Raw genomic sequence first — 23,362 nt, 5'->3', positions numbered from 1 at the left:
ACCGAGAGTCTTTCACCTACTGTATTACTTCTTAGGCAACAGCGGCCACAAATATCAATGTGCTAATAGCCTCTAGCAATAATGCCCAAAGAACGTTATGGGGAGGTCAGCTTCTTTTATTGTAGCCTCGGACGAACTGTATGGAGGCCTAATAATAAGGTCATGCTGCGGCGATACTTCCAAAGGTAGCATTCTAGCGGCGGCCGCAGGCTGACGCCCAGGGACCAACGAACTTACAGCGTGATGATGCTCAAAAATCACTAGTGCCAAATTTTGACTAGAAGCGTCCGCTTGTCACCTTCGTTACGCCGACACTAGTAGGTCATACAACGCGATCAGATTGAATTTCACCCTCATTCACCCCCACTTCCATGTAAACAGTTGGCAATCACGATACATGTCATTGGAGACTCTGAATCAACAGCTATGTGATGAAAGCAACGTGAAATACAATGCAACGAAAACAACAGTGACTGCCGGCATAAATAGTACATTATAGGAAAGGGCTATGAACGAAACCTGAGAGAGGGGGAATGGAATAAATGACGCACAGGGGAAACAACAAATAGCGTTAAAGCATAAAATAACTCGGAGAATATCGGTATGACACGTAATGCGTGGATGGGCACGCATGATGGATGTGTCGGAACGACGTGAAAAGATAACGTACGACATGGCCCTGACGCGCGCCCCAGTCTCCCAAAAAGGGTTACCGGCTACCTCCAATGAGGGCGTGAAGGCCTTTGAAGGCAGATAACAGCCTGTCACGGTCTCAGCCAGACCGCGTGGCATCCTCAACCTCAGCTCCGACAAGGGAGGGGAAAGAAACACTGTCAGCGCCACGTCGACGTCGTCTGTCCTCACCAGAAACACGAGTTGGTGGGTGTCGCGAGACAGGATTGCCAATGTTTCCGGTATTGAGATACCTATAGTGACCTGCGCCGGTGCTGACACCAGGAGGGTACAACGTGCCACGATTGTACGAGCTGCGCTCCTTCCTCCGGATATGTGTAGGCTTTGGAAACTCCTCCGAAAGTCCCTGATTCGGCCCGGGATCGGAGAAGAATATCTTTGGACGCCATTCCTCACGTTCATCCATGATGCAGGAGTTCTTAAATTTCTCCACGAGGGCTTCCTTTCCCCTATATCATAGGGCTCAACTTAGTAGCATCAAAGAAAGCGGAGCGAGACGTACTGATAGTTGGCATAGCTCATCTGAAGTACCTTCTCACTCGAGTATATGTTCCTAATGATAAGGTCAGCACATGTCATTCGCCGCATGGTACACATCTTACCACTTCTCATTTAGACGCGCCTTCGCGAAACGTAACAAATCCTGCACCGATATGAAATTGACGAAGGCGTAACCAACGTTGCACCCTGCACTCACTGTATCAGTATCCGCTGAAACTGTTAAAACCGCAGACACCATACCGTTCTGGAAATCCATCCTCAGGTACAGAAAATCGATTCTCCGAGGACATACTTTGTTGATGTACGTGATAAGTTCCTTGTCTGTCATTTTGTTCGGTATATTTTTGACCATCACGGTGGTCCGTGTATCGACACCGAGTTCGATCTTTGTGATGTCCAATTGATTGCCCTCGGGCGGAGCGCGAGATGAGGAATGGGTCAGCGATGGCGGGCGCGTGACAACAGCACCTGGCTGAAGCGGAGCAGAAGATGCAGCATATGGAAAGGAATATTCCGCTACCGGGTGCGATGGCTGCGGATAATAAGGTGAGGATGTGTACATGGTCCATGGTTCTAGAACACCGTGCGACTGGAAGGTCACCCAACCACCGCTCATGGCATCCCAATATACGGGTGGAGCCGACATGGGAGATTGGGGAGGAGCAGGATGCATCGCCATAGTGATAGGGTTTGGGACCGGAGGTGATGTTACCCAAGGTGGCTGGTTCATATCGAATTGAGCACCATGATAATACTCCGTCGTGTAATATGTCGCCAGATGTGGTGCCGTACCCGTCGCTGCTACAGTTAAGCCGGCAGTATCACCGACTTCTTGCTCGTGATCATACATGCTATGCTTCCGGTGATCTGCATCAAATAACTTCTGATGAGAATGGCCGCGAGTAGAATCGAATGGGTGATTGGAACTGCGCCTGCCGTACTGTCCCTGGGGGGCGGAATTGTCAACGATGTTGATGTCAATGGATTCACCGCGGCTGTGAGAGTGATGAACGGGGTGAATGTCGTGAGGTCCCGCAGTGGATCTCCTTCTGTCTTTTAACGCTTGACTACCAGCGATATTGTCACGGGAATCGAAAGCGGGTTGCTCACGCTCTGGATAATACCCACTTGCACCGACGTCATTCAAGACGGGAAACGGAATTGCAGTTGGGTTGGACGTGGCTTGTGGCTGCGATAAATAAGTAGTCGCCGTGGGTGTCTTCGGCTCCGCGGTATATTCGCTCCCGATTTCGCATTCTCTATTAAATGACGAAACTTCCTTCTGGGCTTCTGCGGAATGATCACGTAAGGATGCCTTGCTGAAAAGACGAAGTTTCATGCTATCCACAACACGTCCGTCCAGCTCTTCCCAAGCAGCATCCGCATCTCGGACGTCAAAATATTCCGCTTGAAAAATCTAGGTCGGTTAATAGGTTAATGAATTGTCAATTACGGGAAGGGTGACGTCGGAAACTGAGTATCCGAAAGGGAGGCCCGTACGGTAGTAGGCCAAAAGTGCACGCTACGGGCTGATCGTAGCAAGTGGATAACGGAATACAGACAAGGATGGGCAAACGGTGAGAGACTTGCCTGAGTCGAGCTCTCTATGTCTTCGTTAATGCAGTTGAAGGCCTTGACGTCCCCATATTTTTCCAATATACTTTTGATTTTGACCGGAATAGCAAAATGCCTCTGGGTTCGAGAAGCAGAAAAATCGGGAGTGGGTGAAGTATCATTAACAGATATGCAGAACGCGCCTTCTGTTTGTGTCATAAAAACAGGAGACAAGGTGCCCAAAAGCTTACCGCAAGCGTCATATTAGCAAACTACAGACATCAACGACAAGATGGCCTTACCTCTGCACAATGACCAGTTTCTGCAAGACAGCACGTTAACGCCTCCTGCCAAGCAACACCAGTAGCTTGCGCACTCGGGATAGTTTTACCATCATCTTGCATCCGTGTAGACGCCCTTGACTCAATGATACGCTTGGCGCGTTCAGCATCGCGTACGTCATGGAATGCGACTATAAAATCTCGATTTTCCGGACTCCTGCGAAAAATGTTTTGGATCGGTTTGGGCGGAAAGCGGCGCGCGGAACGCGCCCTGGGGCTAGTGATGGTAGGAGATGAAAGACTCTTGAAATATTGAGCAATTACATCCTCGGATATATCGCTGGGTGCATTTCCGATCTACATGAAACTTAGCATGGCTCTCAACCAATCTAAAAAGTCCTTACGATCAGAAACCTGCTGTGCTGATTGCTTTCGGGACCAGAATCAGCGAGCGTGAGACCCTTCAGATCTGCAATGGGAATATTGAAATCTGTGGATTCATGATCGGTGCCATCGCTTTGAAGGGATGAAGATGGCGTGAGAGGTGGTGTGAGGTAATGGCTTGTTGCTGTAGGCTTCCTGGAATAAGTCTTTGAACGACTGGTATCTTTGGTAGTAGGGGGCTGCGGGGGTATTGGAGAAGCCGAATTACGCAAGTTTGATGATTGCGGGGGAGCCACGTGGCGAGATGCAACCATCTCTCGCGGACTTGGTCTGTACCAAGGGGTGAGCGATATTGAAATAATGATGACCGGCTTAGGAAAGTTCTCGGCTCACCGTAAATTGGGAAGGGAAGGCGATGGCTGGAGTCGCGGGGGTCTAGTTGAGCACTCTCTTGTAGTGCGCTCGAAGAGAGACATGGTGGACGTGGTGAGAAGGACTGGAAAGGTTGTTTTCGTGTGGAGATAGACGTTTATAAGAAATGTAAACGAGAAGCTGATTGAAAAGGAAGAATCGGAGAAAGGAGAACTTGAAAGGCGAAATTGATATAACGACTTGCTCAGATTGACGTACAGAGAATCATTATAAGACGTCGAAGGGAGAAGGCTCGTGGAATCGCCGTGAAGGGCTCACGCGGGAGACAGTGATGGAGAAAAAAAGAAGGAAGCGCTTGACCAGACCTGGTCAAATCCTGCAGTCTCCACGGGGAATTGAAAGCGCTGCAACGTTGCAGGCTTTGTATTTGAAGGAATAGCAAAAAAGAAATAACGAAAATCCGGAATGCAGGGTAAAGAGTTTCCAGGCCGGCACAGCAAATGAGATGGGACAATCACCAAAAATTGTAAAACAGCCCTCTACGGGAGAAGGCGTCAATAAAGATCCTCCAGCGACCGAAGATCACTTCTCTGTCAGGACAAGAAGAAGAAAAAAAGATATCACAGACGATCCACTGCGGCGCATTTCCTTCTTACATTTTAAAAAGCTTGATCATGATGAGAGCTTGTGCCATGTCGCTCCTCGAGCTCGATTTCGACAAAATTTTTGATTAGATCGCGTATTACATCTAAAAGTTTGGTGAACCGCGCGTGGAATGGCCAGGTGAAAGAAAGTTTCAACTTGTTTGGCTGCAAATCGTGAGACTTTTCATTAGGGATCTCCGGTGGCCAAGCCACTTACGATATACCTCCGGAGACTTGGTTATTCCACTAGTAAACCCTCGAATCATCAAAATATTAGATCAGGAAGGCGATCCTCTTCAAATCACCCCGAATGTCGCGAAAAAACCGAGCTTCAAGTCAACAACCCCGCGGAGACCACCGTATGCTTTGGCGACTATATCACGTTTCAAGTCCGCGTTCAGTAGTCCAAGCCGTGTTCTTGACGCCCTATGTACTAGCTTTCACGCGTGAGGCGACCCTGACTCCCACGAGATACTTTTTAAGCTTAATATTGGTTGGTCAGGAGGCTTGTTGCTGAAGCGCTGGGGAACTGCACCATGAATTTGGAAACTCGCCGGCTACAGAACTGCTCCAGAGCAACGTACATGCACCACAAGTCATATCGGCCAGATGCGGACGTTCTTTTTCGACAGCGAGATCAAGATTTGAACGAATTTCCATCGGAGGCCAGCTTCGCGGCCGGTATAGTTGGTTAACGGTGTGATCCGAGACGTTGAAACCCTGTGCTCTACGTTCAATTTGGCCGTTCAGCCCTTTGTCCTCAAGGAAATATAGTGCTTGTTAGTGAGGATTTTCACGTGGCACAAAATCGTACACGTACATCTGATCGTGGCCTCCTCAGTTCTTCGTGCTACCAAACGTTTAATGGCATTGTGTCCTGCGAGCCGAATCCTGATTTCGCTCTGAGCTTGTCTGAGCTCTTTCTGAGTTCAGAACATTTCACAAAACCAGACTGCTTAGCAACCGTGTTCATTAATCACTTGTCTTCCCATTTCTGTGTGAATGTGATTTTGTAAGGGCAACACACACTCCTCCAGTCGGACCAATACAAGGAAGATCCACAGCGTCTGACGTTCCTTCATTGAAGAGAATAACATGTGAGTTATTTCATCGTTGTTCATGGTCCATGGACGATATCCTTTGTTATTCTACAGTGCTCTGACTGGTGTTGCCAAGGCCGCCCAAAGCTCCTGCAACTTCGTTTCATTGCACGCAGCCCCTTCATCAACCAATGATTCCGCAGTCTATTGCACCCACTGCTACGTCGTGGGCGACGGGGTCCCTTAACTTACTCGCTCATCCCCGATTTTCGCAATCGGCATTTTCCTATCATTAATCTTCCATCTCTGGGGCGTAAATCAAATCAACGTATTCTAACGATATGCGGGATAGGTGGCGAACACCAATACGATTGCGTCAGTTCTACTGATTCGCGCGAGCTTCGCGATATCGAGTCATGCCTGCACTTGTGCGTGTGGTAGTACTTGTGCCTGAACGCATTGCATGAAACTCATACATCAAATGATCTGCTCCTAACTTATGATACACCCTAGAATCTTACTAGTACGACCTGTGCGGTCGCATGTTCCGATACACCTTTGTCGCCAAATAGTAGCCGACTTGTAGCCGACGTTTCAAATCATCGAGGCATCATTTTTGCATACCTGGGATGGTTTTTTGATGAGGTTCGGTGACGGATCACATCGATAAGGATTTAGTTGTTGTGTATCTACGTTTCGACACGTACACGAAAGTTTTGAATCGTTGGATTGAGTACAACAGACCATCCATAATGGTATACCTTGACAACTTCGCGAACAAGCTAGTACTAGCTCTGCTGCTGCTAGTGCATAGAGAATCCGAGAAGATGATCGGATCTTCGACTAGAAGTAGGACTTCTAGATGTTATTATTGTGCCGTCTCTCACGGATCTGAATTATCTACGTTGCAATCGTTCGAGAGTCTGATCAAATGACTCGGAAGCAAGACTCGTTCTGCTGTATGGTTTGCTTGCAAACTTCCGGAAGACTCCAGGCTGAAAACGTGGAAATATTTTACCACGGCAATTCTGTGTACGCCGCCGCGTTTGACTTGGCAAAACGGTGAGCAGCACGACCGCGCTTCCTGAGATCGTACCTCTACCATTACCTAGGACTTGAACGACTCCGTCAAGATGCCACTCTACCAAATGTTCTGCATCGCCAGTCATTTTAGGGAATACGTGAGTCGCATTCAACATTTCATTTCATGGAATTAGCATCTCATGACTATGAAATAGAAACACATAAAAGACCTGGTGACTATGTCTGCAATGCATGTGATGAACGAAGGCGGCGTAGTGCGAAATATCCAGTTCAACGGAACACAGACGCTTCCTGAACGAATGCGGCGCCATAAACAGTATTACACCATCGGAGAGTAAGTCTCAAGTACTTTATGTTGAGCTCATGGTGACGTTGCCGTTTTACCAGTTATTGGACGATGCATTTTGACACTTCGCCTCGCACACTACGTACACTAGCTGGAATGATGCGCCGAGATCATCGCGTCATAAGGTGGACGATGTTGAAGTTGGGTGAGAAGGCGGAAAATGTGGTCACTTCACCTGAGCAGACGGTGGAACGCCATTTACCAGCATCACCGAGCAAAAGCAACTCTCATTGGTCCTCGTGACGTATTTCTTTATATCTTATTCGCCTTCTGGTCTAGAACATTTTGTAGAGTCGATTTGTGTTATTAAAGACTCTAACCCAGCCAACGACGGGCAAGCTCTCAAGTGGTTTGCTGTTCTACCCACTTTACCACCCCCCACAGGTCGCTCACTACCCGTACACCTTGGAGATTTTCACCCTCCTCCTTGTGTTCACCGTCACCTTCTGGACCGGCCCTGCGCAACAGCAGGGCATGCATTCCAGCAGCCCGAGCGCCATGATAATCACTGAAAAAAGAAATCCGAAACGACGTGACTTTGTGAACATTAAGTCATACCTTTCAAGTTCGTCTCCTACGTGAACACCGCCCTGCATTTCCGACGGGACTGACTCAGACCGCATGCTGAACGCAAGACGGAATATTTTGGCATTCGGTTTCTCTATTCCCACAGCCTCGCTGAGAAGAATCGAACCGAGATACGGAGCAATTTCAAGATCCTTCAACACAGATACTGCATGGCAAGTTAGCTAACGCGGAAATGAAGCTTCCAGAAGACATACGCATACGCGTGTCCGTGTTGCTAATCAACACTGTATGAATCTTCATTTGATGCAGTCGCCTCACTACGTAGCATGCAAAAGCATGGCCATGAGCACGAGCTGTCGAAGAGGGGCCCGATGATGTACATACGTACAGGGAGGGAGTCGTGGAAGAGTTTGTATCCCTGTCGAGAACTGAATCTTTCCATAAGACTGGGAACGATTTGCGGCAATGAAGAGTCTACGGCTAGAAGGTGGTTATTAGACTTCCACAAGGACGTTGACTGGGCATAGAACCTTGTGGGTCGGCACCAGCTCCGATGGCTGTCCGCTTGATCACTTCAGACCACCATCCTTCAGCGCCAGGATCCCCCTTATATGTGGGGTTTTCTTTTTGTACCTGTGACAGCGCTGAGGGACCTGAGCCCAAGGACTTGTCTGGCAGAAGGTTATCGTTGACATACCAACTTTAAAAGATTGTTTGAGTAGCCCTGGCTCAAGTACACCAAGATATGGTGCAAATGTCTGTGAATACTGGGCATAAATTGGTAACCTGGGCGTTACGAGCGTGTGCAACGCATCAAAGGTCACCAGCCTGATGGTCATCTTGCTATCGTAGTAGCATAAAGCAATTAATGAAATTTAAAGAAACAAAGTTGGCTTTTATATATGGTGTGCTAGTGTGGGATGTAGTGACCGATGCAGCACTGCCAGTTGCAGCTGTAGTACGACAGCTGGGAATGCTTACTATGGCTTAGGGCAACTTTTCGTTCTTGGCCACTTACTTAAATCCTCAAAACTCTCAATATCTGGCCTGACTAGAGTTCACATCCATCGAGTTGTTGTTGGCCAGAGCTGAGTGTTCAGGTTCTGATCAATCGCCACGAGTCGCTTTCAGGCTCCACCAGGGTCCATTGCTCATCCACGCAGCAGGCGTCAACATCGAGGCAGGACCCCGTTCCCCTTTTTCCCCAACGCTCATCATGTCGGAGGCGCTAGCCGTCGATGCTCAGTCTCTAAGAAGAACTCAGTCCACTGGCGATATCCACCCACCGCCCAGAGCCCGCCTTTCAACGTCACATCATCACTCCGAACAGGACGGAAGGAATTTCAACGTTAGTTCGTCACCAATTGCAGAAGGGACCACCGAAGAGTGAGTAGTACACTGCCCAGCATGAAAGTTCCTTTGATCGATGTTCATCTGCGCTGTAGTACTCCCCGTGACCCCTGGTTTACACCCGACGCATCCCCTGCAGGGCAACAACAGAGTAGAAGATCCTCCACTTCCACTTCTCAAGCACACCTTTCCTTAATCCCGAAAATCAAAGCATTCTTTGGGATTGGTCCTGATGCATCAAGAACACGTAAAGCTCTTGTATCAGTTGTGTGGGCTTTGGCGTATGGTTTCTTTCAAGTCTGTCGACTTTCTCCGACTCGAGGACTGCACTGAATGTTGTTTAGATTGGGGCTATCATCGCCGTACTGGGTGTGGCCTCTGTAGTTGCCAGCCCGACGGAGGCAAATGCCCATCAGATCAATGCTTGTGGGCGACCACTCGTTGCCTGGAATTGCATTTGGATAGTGAAAGTCTGTTTGTCATCCACCCTGGCGTATTGGAATTTTATCAGAATCCGAAATGTGTGAGTTGCATGGATCCTGTCCATTTGGTGCCTGATAGAACGGAAACAGGGAGCGTACGGGGAGACAAGGTGATGCTGAGTCTGGCGATCGTTCTCGAACATCCAATGATGGCGGATCTCGTCGTAATGAACCCCCGAATCGTCGTCGGCAGAGAGATCCTCGTAGACGGGCCAGGAACGCAAGTTCCAGTGCTACAAATCAAGAAGAGCCAACACCACCATATTCTTATCTTTACGCGCGGTATGCATCAGCTTCTTTTGCAAACATGTGAAAATGATATTAATCTTTGTGCCAGCTTGTCACTCCTTTCATCCATGCTTACTCTGACATGGTTCCTAACTGCGCACATTTTGGAATACACCTCTGTCGATTCATGCCGACTTTCTTCGCCTCTTGTTTGGTGGCTTACTTTTGGGATTTTGTGCACAATGTATTTCCTGGTTCTCGAGGTTTTGGTTTTCGGTTTTCTTGTTTTCATGGTTTTGCCTTTCATTATGGTGAGCCTAGCTTCTCTTCGTCCTGTCCATGTACTGATAGGCATTCTGCAGCTTTTCTACAGTATTATTCTACTATGCCTGGGCCGTCACCCACTCCAGAACCCTCACTATATCAAGCCCGAAATCGACAAGCTGCCCAAAGCCACCGTCGAACGTATTCCTCTAGTCATCTACATCCCTCCTCCACCGGAAGACGATGGAAAGGCACAACCGATTTCTTTGCCAAAACCTGTGCACAGCTATCCACCCAAAGCACCGGCTTCGCGAACGCCAAGGAGGCGATTTGCATTCTTTCACCGTAGACCCAAGAAGTCCGAACAAGGCGTTGATATCCTTGACGGCAAACAGAGCACGAAGTCGGAGCTCAAAGATCCAGAAACTTGGGAAGATAACTGGGAGCAATGCGAGTATCCCTTTGTCCGATTGGAGGGCAACCGAGCTGCCTGCGCCATCTGTTTGATGGACTTCGAGGAGCCAAAGAGACTTTCCAGTGCTACAGAATCAAGCACGACAGATAAGGATGAAGAACAAGCTCCAGTTACGTCCGGTGAAGACAACCTACCCCGCCAGCCTGAGGAGCAAGTTGAAATACCAGTGGAACGCATCACTGAAGAAGAAAGAAGTGGCCTTCCTCACCTTGAAGATGCGGGAGTTGGTCCGCAGCCTCTTCGACTGCTTGCTTGCGGTCACGTCTTCCATGTACGCCTAACCAGTCTGACCTCACTTCTTTGTAATTAACTTATCGTCATGACAGAAAACATGCATCGACCCTTGGTTAACCGACGTATCAGGCCGGTGTCCGGTGTGTCAGCGACCTGTCGAATTGGATGACATGGACCCGAAGAAGTCTAGGCGAAGACGTCGCTCATGACCACATACGTGTTCCGCTTTCCTCGAATATAATGGTTTAGGTTTGTGAGTGATGAACTACTACAGTAGGAACCGATGTACAACATACATTGATATTGCATATTCATTGGACGATATCCTGCAAGCTTGCAAATAGCGCTTACAGCTTACATAATACAATCCTGACATTATGCCAAGCATTGCTTGCACATCAGCTGACTAACGCCAGTGACAAATGTCAACCACCGACGTCAGGACATATGGTGAATAAAAGGTTTCCTCGCGTTTTCCATTTAATCATGTAAAATTCCCTGCGACAATATATGTCTGATTCCTACAGTCAAGAGAACTCATACCAGAAGCACGCGGCCGAAAAATCAGAGGCTGCCGCGCATCGTCGTGCACCAATAGCGCCAATCACAACCCCTGTCGTACCTGACGCCGAGGACAAACCATTCTCACATGGCCTTTTCGACAACGATCCAGCGACAACTGCTGCAAGAAAGGGCTGGTTAAAGATTAGCATCTTTGGTGTACTGGTTCTTTTCGTTATGATCTGGGGGGTTCTACCCATCTATTGGGCTGCTCTTGGTCGGTCGTACAATAACGTTCACAACCTATCCGGATATGTGGTGGTAAGGCGTCTTTATATCACGACTTGGCGCTTCCTGATGTTTGTACCTGCAGGACTTTGATGGAGGCGAAATTGGGCAAGCAGTAACACAGGCGTTCAAAAACATAACTGGTTCACAACAAATGTCCTGGCTGATACTGGATGCAGCGCAATTTCCTGGTGGGCCAGATGAAGTGGCCCAGGCTCTGCTTGATCATAGATGCTGGGCAGCTGTCACTGGTGCGTATCTCTTAAGTCCAATTCATCATTTCATTACTAAGCGAGAACTAGTCAATCCCCAGGCTTCAACTAACTTAAATGTCTCGATCAATGCAGCTAATGCATCGTATAACACAACCCAAGCCGTGACCGCATACCTTGCCAGTGGTCGCAATGAGAACATATAGTCAGTTTTTCCCTCCCTTGCCCATGATCCACATCTCATTGCATCATGCTTACAGTCGAGGCACCATCACCCCACAAGCAAGTCATAGATTCTAGGCATTCCAACAAATTAACTGACAAGTGATATGCTTCAACAGGTCATCTCGATATTGACCAACATATCACATACATTTTCACTCTCCTTCTCTCAACTTTTAGCGTCGAGGTCAGATATCTCGACACTCCTCCAAACTGCGCCTATACTGGTAATTCAACCATTGGCCTTCACCATCAATGATATAAGACCGTTCAATGTCCCTGTGTACGCATTTTTGTCCGTGATAATCGTCATTTCAAGTTGATTAGTTATGTAGGGCGTCTGCGGTAGACTATGTTGGACTTATCTACCTCCTGATTTTGGCGGTACGTTCACGACGTTCAAAGTTGATAAGAATATGTCTAATTCTCTCATGTCTAGTTCGTATTGACGGTACGACATTTACGATGGTTCCGGACGATGTTCATTAATATGGCGTGATGATTAGAACCAACTTTTGGCGGCTCGCGTTGAATCAGGCTTTGAGAAGCGTTTGAGGTTGCGACCTCTCATCCTTATTCGCCTGCTATGGCCAGTCACTCTCTACTTCTTTGTCTCCGTATGGTCTTTTACTCATTTCCTGATGATTGACTGAGGTGTGTCATTTATAGCTAATGTATTCTTTCTTAAGTTTGGCGTTCGGAGTGCCATTTGGCAGGAAGTGAGTGTCATATTTTTTGATGTAGAATTGCGATCTGACCTTTGCATCTTTCTAAGATTTGGGCACGCAGGCTTTGTCATCTACTGGATGATGTCGTGGTGTAGCATGTCCGCCTTGTGAGCTTTCAGCAATGATGAAGCGATCCACATACTCACCAGTGATTAGGGGCCTCGCTCTCGAATCTATGATCACCCTCCTCACCATAAAATTCATTCCAATATTTCTTATCCTGTGGATTATATGTCTGTTTTTCTCTCATCTCAATGCTCTTCGCTGACTGACGTCGGATGATACAGCTAATGTGTCCGTAGCCTTTTATCCGATAGAAGTGCTGCCGGCCGTCTTTCGCTATGGTTTTGCGATGCCGTTCTACAATGTTTCAAGCACAGCTCGGACGATTATTTTTGACACTAAGAACGAGAGTATGTACCCTCAGCCTATCTATATTTAACGCCACTGTTAAACGAGCACTTATCACACAGTCGGACTGAATTTCGGTGTCCAGTTCTCGTGGATTCTTATCTCTTGTATAACTCTTCCAATATTTCAATGGCTCGTCAGACGACGACAAATCAAGGCCTGGGAAGCATCTCAAAGAGCTGCGCGAGAGAAGGCATAACGCGTGCTTCATATCCGCATTCTTTGTTTTGGCGATTCGAACTCTGGCTAGGAGGGCATCAGGGAAACGTAATTCACTACAGAGTGCTACAGAGCACTCTGTAGCATTCTGTAGCGCAATCGAACCCGCTGATGCGGTGGACACCTGGAGCCCACAAGCCCTGTGCTGTACTATATAGTAACGGCACATATTTGCAAAGTATACTGCATTCAAAGTACCTTACATTTAAAGGGCTCTACATTTGAAGTACCCTACATCCAAAGTATTCAACATTCTACTACACTAGTTTGATGCACTCATATAATTTTAGAGTACGGAGATACTTATCATTGAAATCGAGGTCGGTCTCCGCCTTCTACTTATACTTATAGTATTCATAGAACGTAAGGCTGTCCCAGAGCAGACTATTTTCGGTCGTGAGTTGATTAGAATAATAAAATATCAACCTCAATGCCATTCCCGACACTTGGGTTCGAAGACTTGTGTCATAGATAATACATACACGCGCAGTGGCAAACTGAAAATTTCAGAGAAAAGATGGGTTCTTAAACCATCAGCCAAGAGGAAAATAAAAGTGACATACCAATATGTAGAGAATGATGTAAAAAGGGACTGAAATCGATGGTCCGATAGATGTAGTATGAGGGTATATTTCGTTAGCTTAGCCTAAGAAGTGTATCACGATGTCATTCGTGAATGGTAAATTCGGCGGCATTTTCCTTGTGTCGTACTACATGGGTGTGCATTTGGCGCCGTTGCTGAGGAGTCGTAAATTCTTGAGCAGCGGAGCCTGGAGCAAGCATGAAGATCCACGAGCAGACAGAACCTATTGCCCGTTCTGATTTATACTCGTGTGTTGTTGCATTGATGACTCCATTCACGTCGGTATTTATCCGTGAACAGGATGAGGAAGGACAAGGATACGACAATATCAATATCAAACAAGTCATTGTGAAAAGACACGTGACAAACGGTTTTGGATGTTAGAAGTTAATGCAGACTAAGTCGTCGCTGTCGAGTATGGCCGTTCAGGGCAAGAATTTGTGGGATAGACCGGCACACTTTCCCACCGTATAGGCCATAAAGGAACCCTTGACGGTCGTATGGAATACGTCTTGTATGGTGTACGGTCTGGCCGTACATTGTACTTGTTTGCCTCCCTTTGGAGGCCCACCGGTACGGAAACCGCAGCCGTCGACGGTCACCGTACAAACCGTCTATGACGCCAACGGTGTGCAGCCCTATTGATGGTAATCCGGGAGGCGACAGCTTGAATCAAGGCGGCAGAGATCATAATGAATTGAGATGAAGGAATTTGGTTGGATAAATATCAAAGGACTAGAATGCTTGATATCTTCTACGAGGGTAAGCGTGAACTGAACCCGGAGAGCGACATACCACAGTAGACTTTCTCATAACGCATACCGTCGGGACCCCTCCGAGGTTATGCAAATATTGTTATCTGCTTTGCCCCATGGGTCTGGGCACGCACGTACGCATGTTTGAGGTAAAAGAAGACAAGTTTTTGACACCTGTATTCGCTTTAGCTGGGAGGCTGTAAGTACATTAAAACAACCGATATGAACCAACACTGCCCCAAACATGACCCGATCCGGGGCCCAAATAAGGCTTAAAGCTTAAGCGCTTGTGCGTTATGCATGCATATTACCTACATCCCACAGCGGGACCCACCAAAATATTACCTTGCTTGCAAGGTCTTGCCAACCCGTTAATTAGGCGAATCGTCCACATGCACAACTACAAACAACGGCATTTTCCGCATTCTCTATTCGTAGTCCTCACTCATACATTTGCTAGGCTAGTAGCTACGATTGTGACGAGTCTCTGTCCTTCCAAAATACCGTTTCAAGTGCGCTTGTTCCCTTCGTCTTTCCAATTATAAACGAAAGCAAGATCTTCGCCGGCGACGGCGCCTAGTGAGCAAGTCTACCGTATAAGTATACAACGATGCGCTATACCAATTATTTGTGTGGATTGTCAGTCACGTGCTTGGAAAGTCAACGATGGCTATGCTGTGACGGCTTGTGGTTGAATGACGTCATTTAACTTCCGAGACTTCCGCTCTGGACTCAGAGTCTGCTTGTCATCCGACATCCCGAACGTATCAGACGAAGTTCCGCTCACAGTTTTAAGGACGGCTACTCAGAGCTATGCATCTTAACTCTTCTTCTCAAATATCTCAACCCACACCAGTACTTTGAACGCTAATCGCTCCACCATGTTCGAGAAGTTTACAAATAAAATTGTCCACTCATTATTGGGCTCAGACGACGAGGCCGAGCGTCAGTCTATGGATAGACAAACGGTGGGTCGTCATATGTTCGCCGATCGCAGCCTTCTTATGCTCAGTTGTGGCTAGGCTTACATCGAGCCTGATGGTGCCTACATTCGTCCTGACATTGATAGTCACTGGGCGTTTGCAATGGCAGACACAATTCAAGTTCTAGGTTGTGTCTGTATCTGGTGTAGGAGAAATAGCGAATCGGTGAGCACTTTTTTCATCAAACATCCCTGAGACATATTGATGTTTGTGCAGGATGGTGACTTGCAGGTGGAAAGGGGACAACCGAGTCAATCTCCACACCCTCACATCCGCCCATGGAAGGTGTGCGATTCGCCAATGGCTACTACAAGTGAGGTTTTGGAGGTGCTGTATCCTCTATCATATCTTGACACCCCTACGGCTCTCGACCCCGAGGCTAGTCCTCCCGCTTACGAGCTGCGACCCACAGTACCTCCAAATACTCCGCGAGACCAATTGCCCCCGACTCCTTCCCGAGATGGCATGGATCTCATCCCTTTTATCCCTCGTCCTCCGCAACTCACTCCTTCCACGGATCCTGTGTCATCTTACCACTTGTCCGATACTCCTCTTGACATCGCTGTTCCAAGCTCACAATCTTCTCGTCGACCATCAACAGGGATTGCGCGGCAACCAATCACTGGGAATTTACTGGAGTCTCATGAAGAAGTTGATAATGTCGAGCTTCCGGCATACAGTCAGTTCGATTCTTCACGGCCCCAGTTCCCAGCTGCTTCTGACATCCTGGGACCATACCCGCATATCTCGATGCTTCCCCCGAATCTTGGGTGATCTAGGGGGGTTTGATATTACATTATTCTAGAACGAGGATTTGTTGTATCAAAAATATATTCCATGTATCCGTAGCTTTGCAATGTTATGTAGACTGGTCGACCCCCTATATTTCCGTCGTTGGCTTAGTCAGTGATCACTAGTGAACCTTGTTTGAGTCATTCGAAAAATGACAACATATTTCACAACAGGAGACAACTCTACTACATAGCATTCCTGGAACGTAATACAATTATTTCACAAAAGTCGCATATATCGTAGGGTAATGTGAATATTATTATTTCAACCATAGTTTGGTTCAGTTCCACTTGAAATCAGTTGTATTCGGGTGAATTCTACCATAAATGTAATATTTTACACTATCCTGACCGTTTTGGCCGCGCCGCCGGTCAGCGCGTGTGATAATTTCGCAGTGTTTGCATAAGTATAACTTGCGAATTCCGATAGGTTCACGGAATCGTGTCCTCCCGAATTCACTCTGTGATACCAACGCACGATGTTATATCATATTGGCTCTGTCAGGCGAATGGCTACATTGCACAGACCTTCGTTAACAGGGAAAAGGTGTGCTAGTCACATCGGACATGATTCAATTCGTTAACGCGAAATTCCAGTCCTACAGGTATGCATCTGATACGTTTCTTCTCATGCATACTTAACGCATGGTGTCTCCGTCAGCCATTGTTATGTTGAACATGGGAGGACCTTCGACCGTACGTGAAATATCATCTTGTCTCAATTTCTCTCATACCATGTCATACCACTCTCTCACAGGTACCAGAGACCTATGACTTCCTCAAAAACCTGTTCATGGATGGCGACCTCATTCCGTTACCTTTTCAACGCGTCATGGCTCCTCTCATTGCCAAGCGGCGGACCCCTCAAATTGAGAAGCAGTATGCTGACATTGGCGGTGGTTCTCCCATTCTCAAGTATACAGAGATGCAAGGAGCTGGTATGTGTGAACTACTGGACGAGCTGCACCCAGAAACTGCTCCGCACAAACCTTATGTCGCGTTTCGTTATGCGAACCCGCTGACACAGGAGACCGCTCAGAGGATCAAGGCAGACGGTGTAAAGAGGGCAATTGCGTTTACCCAGTATCCACAGTACAGCTGTAGTACGACTGGAAGCAGTTTGAACGAACTTTTCAGACGGGGGAGGGCAGGCGAGATGGGGGACATCGAGTGGAGTGTGATAGACCGCTGGGGTACCCATCCAGGATTCATCGAGGCATGTTCATATTGTCTTGTGCATTTTTCAGGGTGCTGACAACGACCTTCGATATCAGGCTGTTGCACAAAACATTGAGGCTGCTCTAGCCAAATTTCAACCATCAGCACGTTCAGACGTGGTTATTCTATTTTCGGCTCACTCATTACCCATGTCAGTAGTGAACCGAGGTGACCCATATGTCCTCGAGGTTTCCGCATCTGTCAACGCCGTTATGGACAGACTCGGCCACTCAAACCCATACCGTCTTGTCTGGCAGTCGCAAGTTGGACCTTCCGCGTGGATGGGCATGCAGACAGGGGAGGCTATCAAGGGTCTTGCTCGCCTGGGCAAGAAGGAAGCAATTCTAGTCCCCATTGCATTCACGAGCGATCATATCGAGACGCTTTACGAACTGGATCTCGAGTATCTGAAAGAAGGAAGGGAGGTACGTTGGGCCATGAGTAAATGCTTTAACGACTCACCCATGTGTGTCCTATTTATTTTTTTCGCAGCTGGGGATGGAGCTACATCGCGCAGAGTCATTGAATGGATCTCCTGTGTTCATCCGTGCGTTGGCAGACATTGCGGCAAAGCATCTGCGTGACTATTCCACGAGGAGGATTGGGCCCACGAGTGTTCAGATGGGGCTTCGGTGTCCGGGCTGTAAAAATATGACTTGTGGCCAGCAGAAACATTGGTTCGCTCGTGCTGGACGTTCCTAGCCGTTCATTCCCAGTCAAAACTCACAACAGGCTCAGCCACGCTCAGACAGCCCGCTTAGGAAACCTGGCTGAGTGTGGATGTTTGAACCACCTCCTGGATATCCCTATATGACTTCGTAACTAGTTTACTGCCTGGATAGCCCTGTATACATGTGGGGGTAGCAAAATACAACACGAACGCTTGCATTGGACAGAATGAACAAACAATGCAAACAACAATCGCGACAAGAACAACAGCTGGTAGAATAAAAAACATAGGGGACGACCAGCATGAATTGGATAAACCAGTATACGGAGAGACTCGCGCTGGATGGCCTGACACGACACAACCACTTTCGTCGACAAGATAGGATGTGGAGCCAGCGCCGTCAGGACGCTTGACTGCGAGGATAACGACCACCCAGATACTCCTTTGTCTAGTCACTCTTGAACCTGTAGTACACCATCGTAGTCGTATCTAGAATTAGAGAAGAGCACAATCAGTTTCGGAGGTGACAATGTGAAGAAAAAACTACCTTGATAATATCTCAAGTTTGCGCTCAAGAGATACAACTTTGCTGCTCGAGCTTGATAATCATCTGCTCTAGGGAACGATTCGCCTTCAGTGTAGACACCTCATTTTCGCTGGAGTCGTGCACATATGCTCTAGCTCACTGTCTATACGCACGTACGAAGTTGGACTGAAGTCAGGAGGATGATACAACAACGAAGATGAGTTGTCTGCGAATGAGTTTCTGCTGCGAGATGTAGTATCCTGTGGTACTAGTTAGGGACACCTCAGTGGAAACACGCACACTTGGATGATAGCTATGATAGGTGAGCTACGAGGAGGCTCAGAAGGTATCTGGGAAGACGCGTCCGATGCGCTCCTGCCGCCAGAAGGCTTGCTCTAGGTTGGCATGGCGTGACTTTGGCTATTCGCTTCATCGCGAAATTTTGCGGTGGCTTCTGTAGATGCCCCGATAGGTTGCGGGTTTTGACTGGAGTTAACGTTCATTGTTGGCTTACTATGGAGAGGAATGAAGGTTGTATCGTGACTCATCTGCCAAATCACGAATCGCATGATTCTGAGGGCCAATCAACGTGTGCTCTGAAGAATCATCAGACCCGAGTACAGCTGCTGACTCAGCGACAAGCCCTTATACTTAACCGTATGATGTCTCTGGATGTACAAATGACACCATGTCTACTATCGTATCAGCGCCGGGAAAAGTACTAGCAGCAGGAGGATATCTTGTCCTCGACCAGCAATATCCAGGGGTAGTGATCTCTACATCTTCGCGATTTTACACTGTTATCCAGGCTTCGTTGGGTTCTGCAAATCAGATCGTAGTCCGATCTCCCCAGTTTAATCAGGCCGAGTGGAGATATACCGTGACTTATAATGCTGCAGGCATTCAGGTAAATCCACAGGAGGACAGGTGAATAACATTTCTATGACACCTTGATCACGCCTCACGTATATCTTGATCAGCATTGGGGGAAAGAATAAATTCGTTCACCTGGCACTCCAGCACACCCTGAATCTCGTATCGGAGATCCATTCTGTAGCCCGGGTGCAAGAGAGGCTATTCAATGGTCTCGATATAGCTGCTGTGGGTGATAACGACTTCTACTCTCAGCGCGCACAGGTAAGCCTCCTTATTGTTACAGTCATGGTACAAATGTGACCGCTGGCACAGCTGGAGTCGTTAGGTCTACCTAGAACGACGGAATCCCTCTCGCGAATCACCCCTTTTTGTCACAACGGCGTGAAACTGACCGATGTGCATAAAACCGGCATGGGCTCTTCCGCAGCGCTTATCACGTCGCTCGTCTCTGCGTTGCTTCTCCATTTTTCAGCCATAACTGAGACAGATTTTGCCAACCTAGAAGGGGATGGCAGACGCCTCGCCCACAACGCTGCTCAATTTGTGCACTGTCTTGCCCAAGGTAAAGTGGGCAGCGGATTTGACGTATCTTCCGCGGTGTTCGGCAGCCAGATATACAGGCGATTCGGCCCTGCCGTCTTGGACCCCCTGATGAAAGGCGAAGTATGTCATGTTTGGGGCATTTCCGCTTCCGGCGTCCGCTGATTCTTCTTAGTTTGCGGCAGGCACATTGAAGAGTGTTCTGAACTCTAGTGCCTGGGATTACAGTTTCCGGCCGATCCAACTTCCTCCGTTGACAAGACTGGTACTGGCAGACGTTGAAGCAGGAAGTGATACTCCTTCTTTGGTCGGCAAGGTGTTAAAATGGAGAGGGCACGAAGACAGCTGTGAAACAGGTACGCAGTAGAGCTATAAAAGTCAGTCGGATACCTCATTATTATTGTCCCATGCAGCGAAGGATCTATGGACACAGATTGACGAATCAAACCAATCTCTAGCACGGCAGTTGGATGCCCTTTCGCAGTCGTATGTTCAGAACAAATATGTATACGAAGAGACCATCAGACAACTTGCTTCTCTGCCTGCACAAGAAGTGAGTAGGTTTCTTTTCTTGCAGTCATTGTTCCTCATCGTGTATTGCAGTGGGAGAGTATCTCCAAAGCGTTTTATGATTTGCATCAGACTACCCAGGTAAGGAAAGTTCCTCACCATCGTGCATCAAGTTGAATGTGCCCTTTGTTTCTAGCGAATACGTAACCTTATGCGGAGAATGGGCGATCTCGCCGGCGTTGAGATTGAGCCTGAGCAACAAACCCACCTACTTGACAAGTCGATCCAGCAGGCAGGCGTGGTCGGTGGTGGTGTTCCAGGCGGTTAGTTATGTTTTTTCGGGAGCTGGACTATATCCTAATCTGAAACAACGCAGCTGGCGGATATGATGCCATATGGCTGCTAATCTGCAGTCCGCCAGGTCTTTCGGACGAGCAACAACCCTTGCGCCAAGTTGAATCCGTATGGAGCACCTTCGATGAATCCAACGTGACTCCTCTTCTTGCTCAAGAAAGCGTCGCCAAGGGTGCTCGTGTTGTGCAGCTCGATGAAATACCAGGGCTTAAGGAAGCAATTCAACGGCAATGATCAATTTTAAATAGATGTTCTCAATCCAGTGTCCAATCTGTGCATTATCTACTACTCTAGATGTATAAATGTGCAAGCCCGTGGCTGTATTAAAAACGAAGGTCACGCCATACACATCTTTGGCTCGCCCAGAGGCATGTACGCTCTTTGGATCACTTGAAGGAGGGATACGGTCATCACAGCCACTCCAAATGCAAGGCAAGCTGCGGCCGGAAGCTTCGCACGGGAGTGCCACGGAACATGTGGGTCGGTCAGTTTTAGGTAGCATGCAGCAGGAAATATGTACGCAAGCGCTGTGGCTGAGACACCGCCGGTAATCTCTAGCGTGACGCCCAGATCGCAGGTGATCAATGAGACTGGTTCAAAACCCGCGTTAGCTCTAGCTGTGGTGATTGGCATAAGAACTCACGAAGCATCGATGAAAAGAGAATAGTGGAGGTGAAGAAGACGTGTCGCTGAATATTATAGCTTTCGTGCGAGAAGAAGTATTGTTCTATCACCTGAAACGGTTGAGTTAAATTTTGTCCTGAATTTGCATACCATCAATTTACTTCTCTGCAGACAAACAGCTCCAAAGGTAACGTCGTAAACATATTCAGCCCAAAACAGAAACGGGCGACATTGATCAGCGCATCGTTCTGTTCCGTATATATCAGATGTCAAGCATTCAAATGTAGAGGAAAGCCTACCCCAGAGAAGTTATTCAATATATTCCCCTGAGTTCTATCTGTAAAAACCCAGAAGCCTGATATAGCCAAAGTACAGCACGCCACGAGTGAAATGATCGTTGATATACGGGTCACTTGAGCGAACCGATCTAGGGTGGGGGTCTTCAAGCTCCCGTAGATGAGTAAACTATTGTGATGGCACACAAAGGCAAAGCTCATAACGCCGATTGCTTGAAAGACCCCCGAGCCCACCACAGTGAGGCGTTTCGATGGATCGCCCTTGAGATTGGGAGACACGTGCGATCCTTCAATCAGGACCGCTGAAACGATGACGAGCATGCTGATTAATGCGAGCCCGGATGCACGCGAAAGCTTGTGAATGTCGCGGTAGAGCGACAATGGATAAGAAACACAGGTTGTGCACAGGGTGATGATAAATTGGCGGTTGGTGAGGAGCGAGAGAACAGGTATCGTGTGCAAAGTAGGGAATATTGAACGAATGACATGGGGTATCGTATCTCCTGGAGAAAATGTAAGGTAGGAATATAATACACCAGGAACCCTGCACTTGCCGATAATAATACCAAACGCACACATGCCTGAAGGAACAATCAATCGGAAATACAGGGACGTTCATATGGATTACTCACCACCAAAAGCAAATGAGAACTGAAAGAATGAAACGGCTGCACGACCACTGGGGCCAAAACAACTGTTCATGACTTCGATGTAAGAGGTTCTGCCGCTGAGTTTAGCGTTGATGACAACCAATCGGATAGTCCAATCGGTGACAGCACAAATGACGACCAGGAGAACAATGCCAAGAAAGAAGCCTGCTTGATTGACTGCGTACGGCAAACCTACCGCAGTATTAGCCAAATCTGTTGCTGAAATTGCAACCTGACCAACCAATAATTCCTGTTATCCATTGTCAGCACTTTGGACATCTAAGCAACCAAAAGTTTACCAGCTCCGAGGATTGAATTTGCCATATTGGCAACCGAGTTCAGTAGACCTCCACCCGACCACTGTTTTTGAGCAAGGTCATCGAGGTCTACGTTCCTAAGTTCTCCATTCTCCATACTATCTGTTTCATACATAGGAATGACTGTGTCTGGCGTTCTCCTTGCAGCCGAAGCATCCATGAGGCCAACCAGTAAAGGCATGGTGCGTTCTCGTCGTGGAGCCCCACGAGAGTGCCTTTGTTCGCGTTGGATATCAGCTAGTGAAGCATCATCAAAGTCGTCCGAGTCCAATTCGTATTCTGCACAGGCACTGATAAGGTGCGTTGAATTATGAGCACCAAGATACGCACCCGCCTCCCGACTCTGTATTGTGGACCGTAAAGGTGGACCAATGACCTGCACTTCTTCCTGAAATCTGACACCCGGTTCTGTCCTCCGCACTGCCGACCAGGGCTCTCCATTACTGCTTTCTGAGTCCTCGTCATCCACTGAAAAGACAACTTGGTTTGTATCCGCTGAAACATCCTCGTGTGAAGCATTCAGCAGAGGCTGCCTAGCCTCTCCGTCTGCTGCCTCTCTTGCTCTTGAGTTTGCGGAAAACATCTGGCACTGTCCAGGACCATAGGCCAACTGAAGAAATTACCGTGAAAAGGGTTAGTAAGTTACAAGTTTGATGCAGAGGCGAATC

General features: G+C 47.8%; 10 protein-coding genes across 10 annotated transcripts; 6 read left to right on the top strand and 4 right to left on the bottom strand.

The window, feature by feature from the left end:
• Positions 1 to 772: 772 nt before the first annotated feature.
• Positions 773 to 1,546, bottom strand: F5891DRAFT_956416 (RNA recognition motif 2-domain-containing protein; the record flags this gene model as incomplete). Its single annotated transcript, XM_041375405.1, has 4 exons — positions 773 to 1,142; positions 1,196 to 1,246; positions 1,296 to 1,380; positions 1,435 to 1,546. 4 exons carry the CDS (start codon positions 1,544 to 1,546, stop codon positions 773 to 775), a joined length of 618 nt encoding a protein of 205 aa, XP_041223615.1.
• An 828-nt stretch (positions 1,547 to 2,374) lies between these two features.
• Positions 2,375 to 4,089, bottom strand: F5891DRAFT_501085 (uncharacterized protein). The gene is made up of 4 exons (XM_041372046.1): positions 3,807 to 4,089; positions 3,434 to 3,743; positions 3,051 to 3,386; positions 2,375 to 2,994 (listed from the first exon to the last, which is right to left on the bottom strand). Exons 1-4 carry the CDS (start codon positions 3,887 to 3,889, stop codon positions 2,644 to 2,646), a joined length of 1,080 nt encoding a protein of 359 aa, XP_041223614.1. The 5' UTR covers positions 3,890 to 4,089; the 3' UTR covers positions 2,375 to 2,643.
• A 2,513-nt stretch (positions 4,090 to 6,602) lies between these two features.
• Positions 6,603 to 7,102, top strand: F5891DRAFT_1129708 (uncharacterized protein; the record flags this gene model as incomplete). Its single annotated transcript, XM_041364429.1, has 3 exons — positions 6,603 to 6,650; positions 6,708 to 6,847; positions 6,901 to 7,102. The coding sequence occupies 3 exons, from the start codon at positions 6,603 to 6,605 to the stop codon at positions 7,100 to 7,102; spliced, it is 390 nt and encodes a 129-aa protein (XP_041223613.1).
• Positions 7,103 to 7,201: 99 nt separating this feature from the next.
• Positions 7,202 to 8,313, bottom strand: F5891DRAFT_1148854 (HAD-like domain-containing protein; the record flags this gene model as incomplete). The annotated part of the gene is made up of 6 exons (XM_041365079.1): positions 8,085 to 8,313; positions 7,918 to 8,031; positions 7,772 to 7,867; positions 7,642 to 7,704; positions 7,418 to 7,592; positions 7,202 to 7,367 (listed from the first exon to the last, which is right to left on the bottom strand). Exons 1-6 carry the CDS (start codon positions 8,224 to 8,226, stop codon positions 7,202 to 7,204), a joined length of 756 nt encoding a protein of 251 aa, XP_041223612.1. The 5' UTR covers positions 8,227 to 8,313.
• An 11-nt stretch (positions 8,314 to 8,324) lies between these two features.
• Positions 8,325 to 10,804, top strand: F5891DRAFT_1045666 (uncharacterized protein). Its single transcript, XM_041362257.1, has 7 exons — positions 8,325 to 8,773; positions 8,833 to 9,034; positions 9,082 to 9,260; positions 9,310 to 9,501; positions 9,557 to 9,758; positions 9,810 to 10,457; positions 10,513 to 10,804. Exons 1-7 carry the CDS (start codon positions 8,604 to 8,606, stop codon positions 10,627 to 10,629), a joined length of 1,710 nt encoding a protein of 569 aa, XP_041223611.1. The 5' UTR covers positions 8,325 to 8,603; the 3' UTR covers positions 10,630 to 10,804.
• A 95-nt stretch (positions 10,805 to 10,899) lies between these two features.
• On the top strand, positions 10,900 to 13,119 carry F5891DRAFT_1279737 (uncharacterized protein). Its single transcript, XM_041370367.1, has 13 exons — positions 10,900 to 11,242; positions 11,295 to 11,460; positions 11,512 to 11,626; positions 11,682 to 11,701; positions 11,761 to 11,926; positions 11,979 to 12,027; positions 12,083 to 12,094; positions 12,150 to 12,260; positions 12,313 to 12,362; positions 12,419 to 12,478; positions 12,528 to 12,604; positions 12,659 to 12,784; positions 12,845 to 13,119. Exons 1-13 carry the CDS (start codon positions 10,931 to 10,933, stop codon positions 12,979 to 12,981), a joined length of 1,401 nt encoding a protein of 466 aa, XP_041223610.1. The 5' UTR covers positions 10,900 to 10,930; the 3' UTR covers positions 12,982 to 13,119.
• A 1,947-nt stretch (positions 13,120 to 15,066) lies between these two features.
• On the top strand, positions 15,067 to 16,205 carry F5891DRAFT_1045656 (uncharacterized protein). Its single transcript, XM_041362256.1, has 2 exons — positions 15,067 to 15,487; positions 15,539 to 16,205. Exons 1-2 carry the CDS (start codon positions 15,425 to 15,427, stop codon positions 16,094 to 16,096), a joined length of 621 nt encoding a protein of 206 aa, XP_041223609.1. The 5' UTR covers positions 15,067 to 15,424; the 3' UTR covers positions 16,097 to 16,205.
• A 577-nt stretch (positions 16,206 to 16,782) lies between these two features.
• Positions 16,783 to 18,033, top strand: F5891DRAFT_1129705 (uncharacterized protein; the record flags this gene model as incomplete). Its single annotated transcript, XM_041364428.1, has 4 exons — positions 16,783 to 16,809; positions 16,871 to 17,329; positions 17,388 to 17,756; positions 17,824 to 18,033. 4 exons carry the CDS (start codon positions 16,783 to 16,785, stop codon positions 18,031 to 18,033), a joined length of 1,065 nt encoding a protein of 354 aa, XP_041223608.1.
• A 1,088-nt stretch (positions 18,034 to 19,121) lies between these two features.
• On the top strand, positions 19,122 to 21,408 carry F5891DRAFT_500752 (ribosomal protein S5 domain 2-type protein). The gene is made up of 8 exons (XM_041372045.1): positions 19,122 to 19,454; positions 19,508 to 19,664; positions 19,716 to 20,066; positions 20,119 to 20,299; positions 20,357 to 20,496; positions 20,547 to 20,594; positions 20,650 to 20,776; positions 20,830 to 21,408. Exons 1-8 carry the CDS (start codon positions 19,216 to 19,218, stop codon positions 21,039 to 21,041), a joined length of 1,455 nt encoding a protein of 484 aa, XP_041223607.1. The 5' UTR covers positions 19,122 to 19,215; the 3' UTR covers positions 21,042 to 21,408.
• Positions 21,144 to 22,854, bottom strand: F5891DRAFT_956154 (transmembrane amino acid transporter protein-domain-containing protein; the record flags this gene model as incomplete). Its single annotated transcript, XM_041375394.1, has 6 exons — positions 21,144 to 21,397; positions 21,451 to 21,541; positions 21,593 to 21,679; positions 21,731 to 22,308; positions 22,360 to 22,590; positions 22,677 to 22,854. 6 exons carry the CDS (start codon positions 22,852 to 22,854, stop codon positions 21,144 to 21,146), a joined length of 1,419 nt encoding a protein of 472 aa, XP_041223606.1.
• Between the last annotated feature and the right edge of the window lie 508 nt (positions 22,855 to 23,362).

Source organism: Suillus fuscotomentosus (assembly GCF_016647785.1).
Source record: "Suillus fuscotomentosus strain FC203 chromosome Unknown F5891scaffold_42, whole genome shotgun sequence".
Lineage (NCBI taxonomy): Eukaryota > Fungi > Basidiomycota > Agaricomycetes > Boletales > Suillaceae > Suillus > Suillus fuscotomentosus.
Note: the sequence above shows the minus strand (reverse complement) of the source record. Positions and strands in the feature narration are given on the sequence as shown.

Excerpts from the sequence above, each read along its gene's own strand:
- F5891DRAFT_501085 (XM_041372046.1), bottom strand. The coding sequence starts at position 3,889 with ATGTCTCTCTTCGAGCGCACTACAAGAGAGTGCTCAACTAGACCCCCG. Across the intron at positions 3,744-3,806 it reads CCTTCCCTTCCCAATTTACG|ACCAAGTCCGCGAGAGATGG; the intron begins GTGAGCCGAGAA and ends CCCTTGGTACAG. Across the intron at positions 2,995-3,050 it reads AAACTGGTCATTGTGCAGAG|CTTTTGGGCACCTTGTCTCC; the intron begins GTAAGGCCATCT and ends GCTTGCGGTAAG.
- F5891DRAFT_1045666 (XM_041362257.1), top strand. The coding sequence starts at position 8,604 with ATGTCGGAGGCGCTAGCCGTCGATGCTCAGTCTCTAAGAAGAACTCAG. Across the intron at positions 9,035-9,081 it reads TGGCGTATGGTTTCTTTCAA|ATTGGGGCTATCATCGCCGT; the intron begins GTCTGTCGACTT and ends AATGTTGTTTAG. Across the intron at positions 10,458-10,512 it reads CTTGCGGTCACGTCTTCCAT|AAAACATGCATCGACCCTTG; the intron begins GTACGCCTAACC and ends TCGTCATGACAG.
- F5891DRAFT_1279737 (XM_041370367.1), top strand. The coding sequence starts at position 10,931 with ATGTCTGATTCCTACAGTCAAGAGAACTCATACCAGAAGCACGCGGCC. Across the intron at positions 12,261-12,312 it reads CTCTCTACTTCTTTGTCTCC|CTAATGTATTCTTTCTTAAG; the intron begins GTATGGTCTTTT and ends TGTCATTTATAG. Across the intron at positions 12,479-12,527 it reads TGGTGTAGCATGTCCGCCTT|GGGCCTCGCTCTCGAATCTA; the intron begins GTGAGCTTTCAG and ends ACCAGTGATTAG.
- F5891DRAFT_1045656 (XM_041362256.1), top strand. The coding sequence starts at position 15,425 with ATGGCAGACACAATTCAAGTTCTAGGTTGTGTCTGTATCTGGTGTAGG. Across the intron at positions 15,488-15,538 it reads GTAGGAGAAATAGCGAATCG|GATGGTGACTTGCAGGTGGA; the intron begins GTGAGCACTTTT and ends ATGTTTGTGCAG.
- F5891DRAFT_500752 (XM_041372045.1), top strand. The coding sequence starts at position 19,216 with ATGTCTACTATCGTATCAGCGCCGGGAAAAGTACTAGCAGCAGGAGGA. Across the intron at positions 19,455-19,507 it reads GTAAATCCACAGGAGGACAG|CATTGGGGGAAAGAATAAAT; the intron begins GTGAATAACATT and ends TATCTTGATCAG. Across the intron at positions 20,300-20,356 it reads CGAAGACAGCTGTGAAACAG|CGAAGGATCTATGGACACAG; the intron begins GTACGCAGTAGA and ends TGTCCCATGCAG.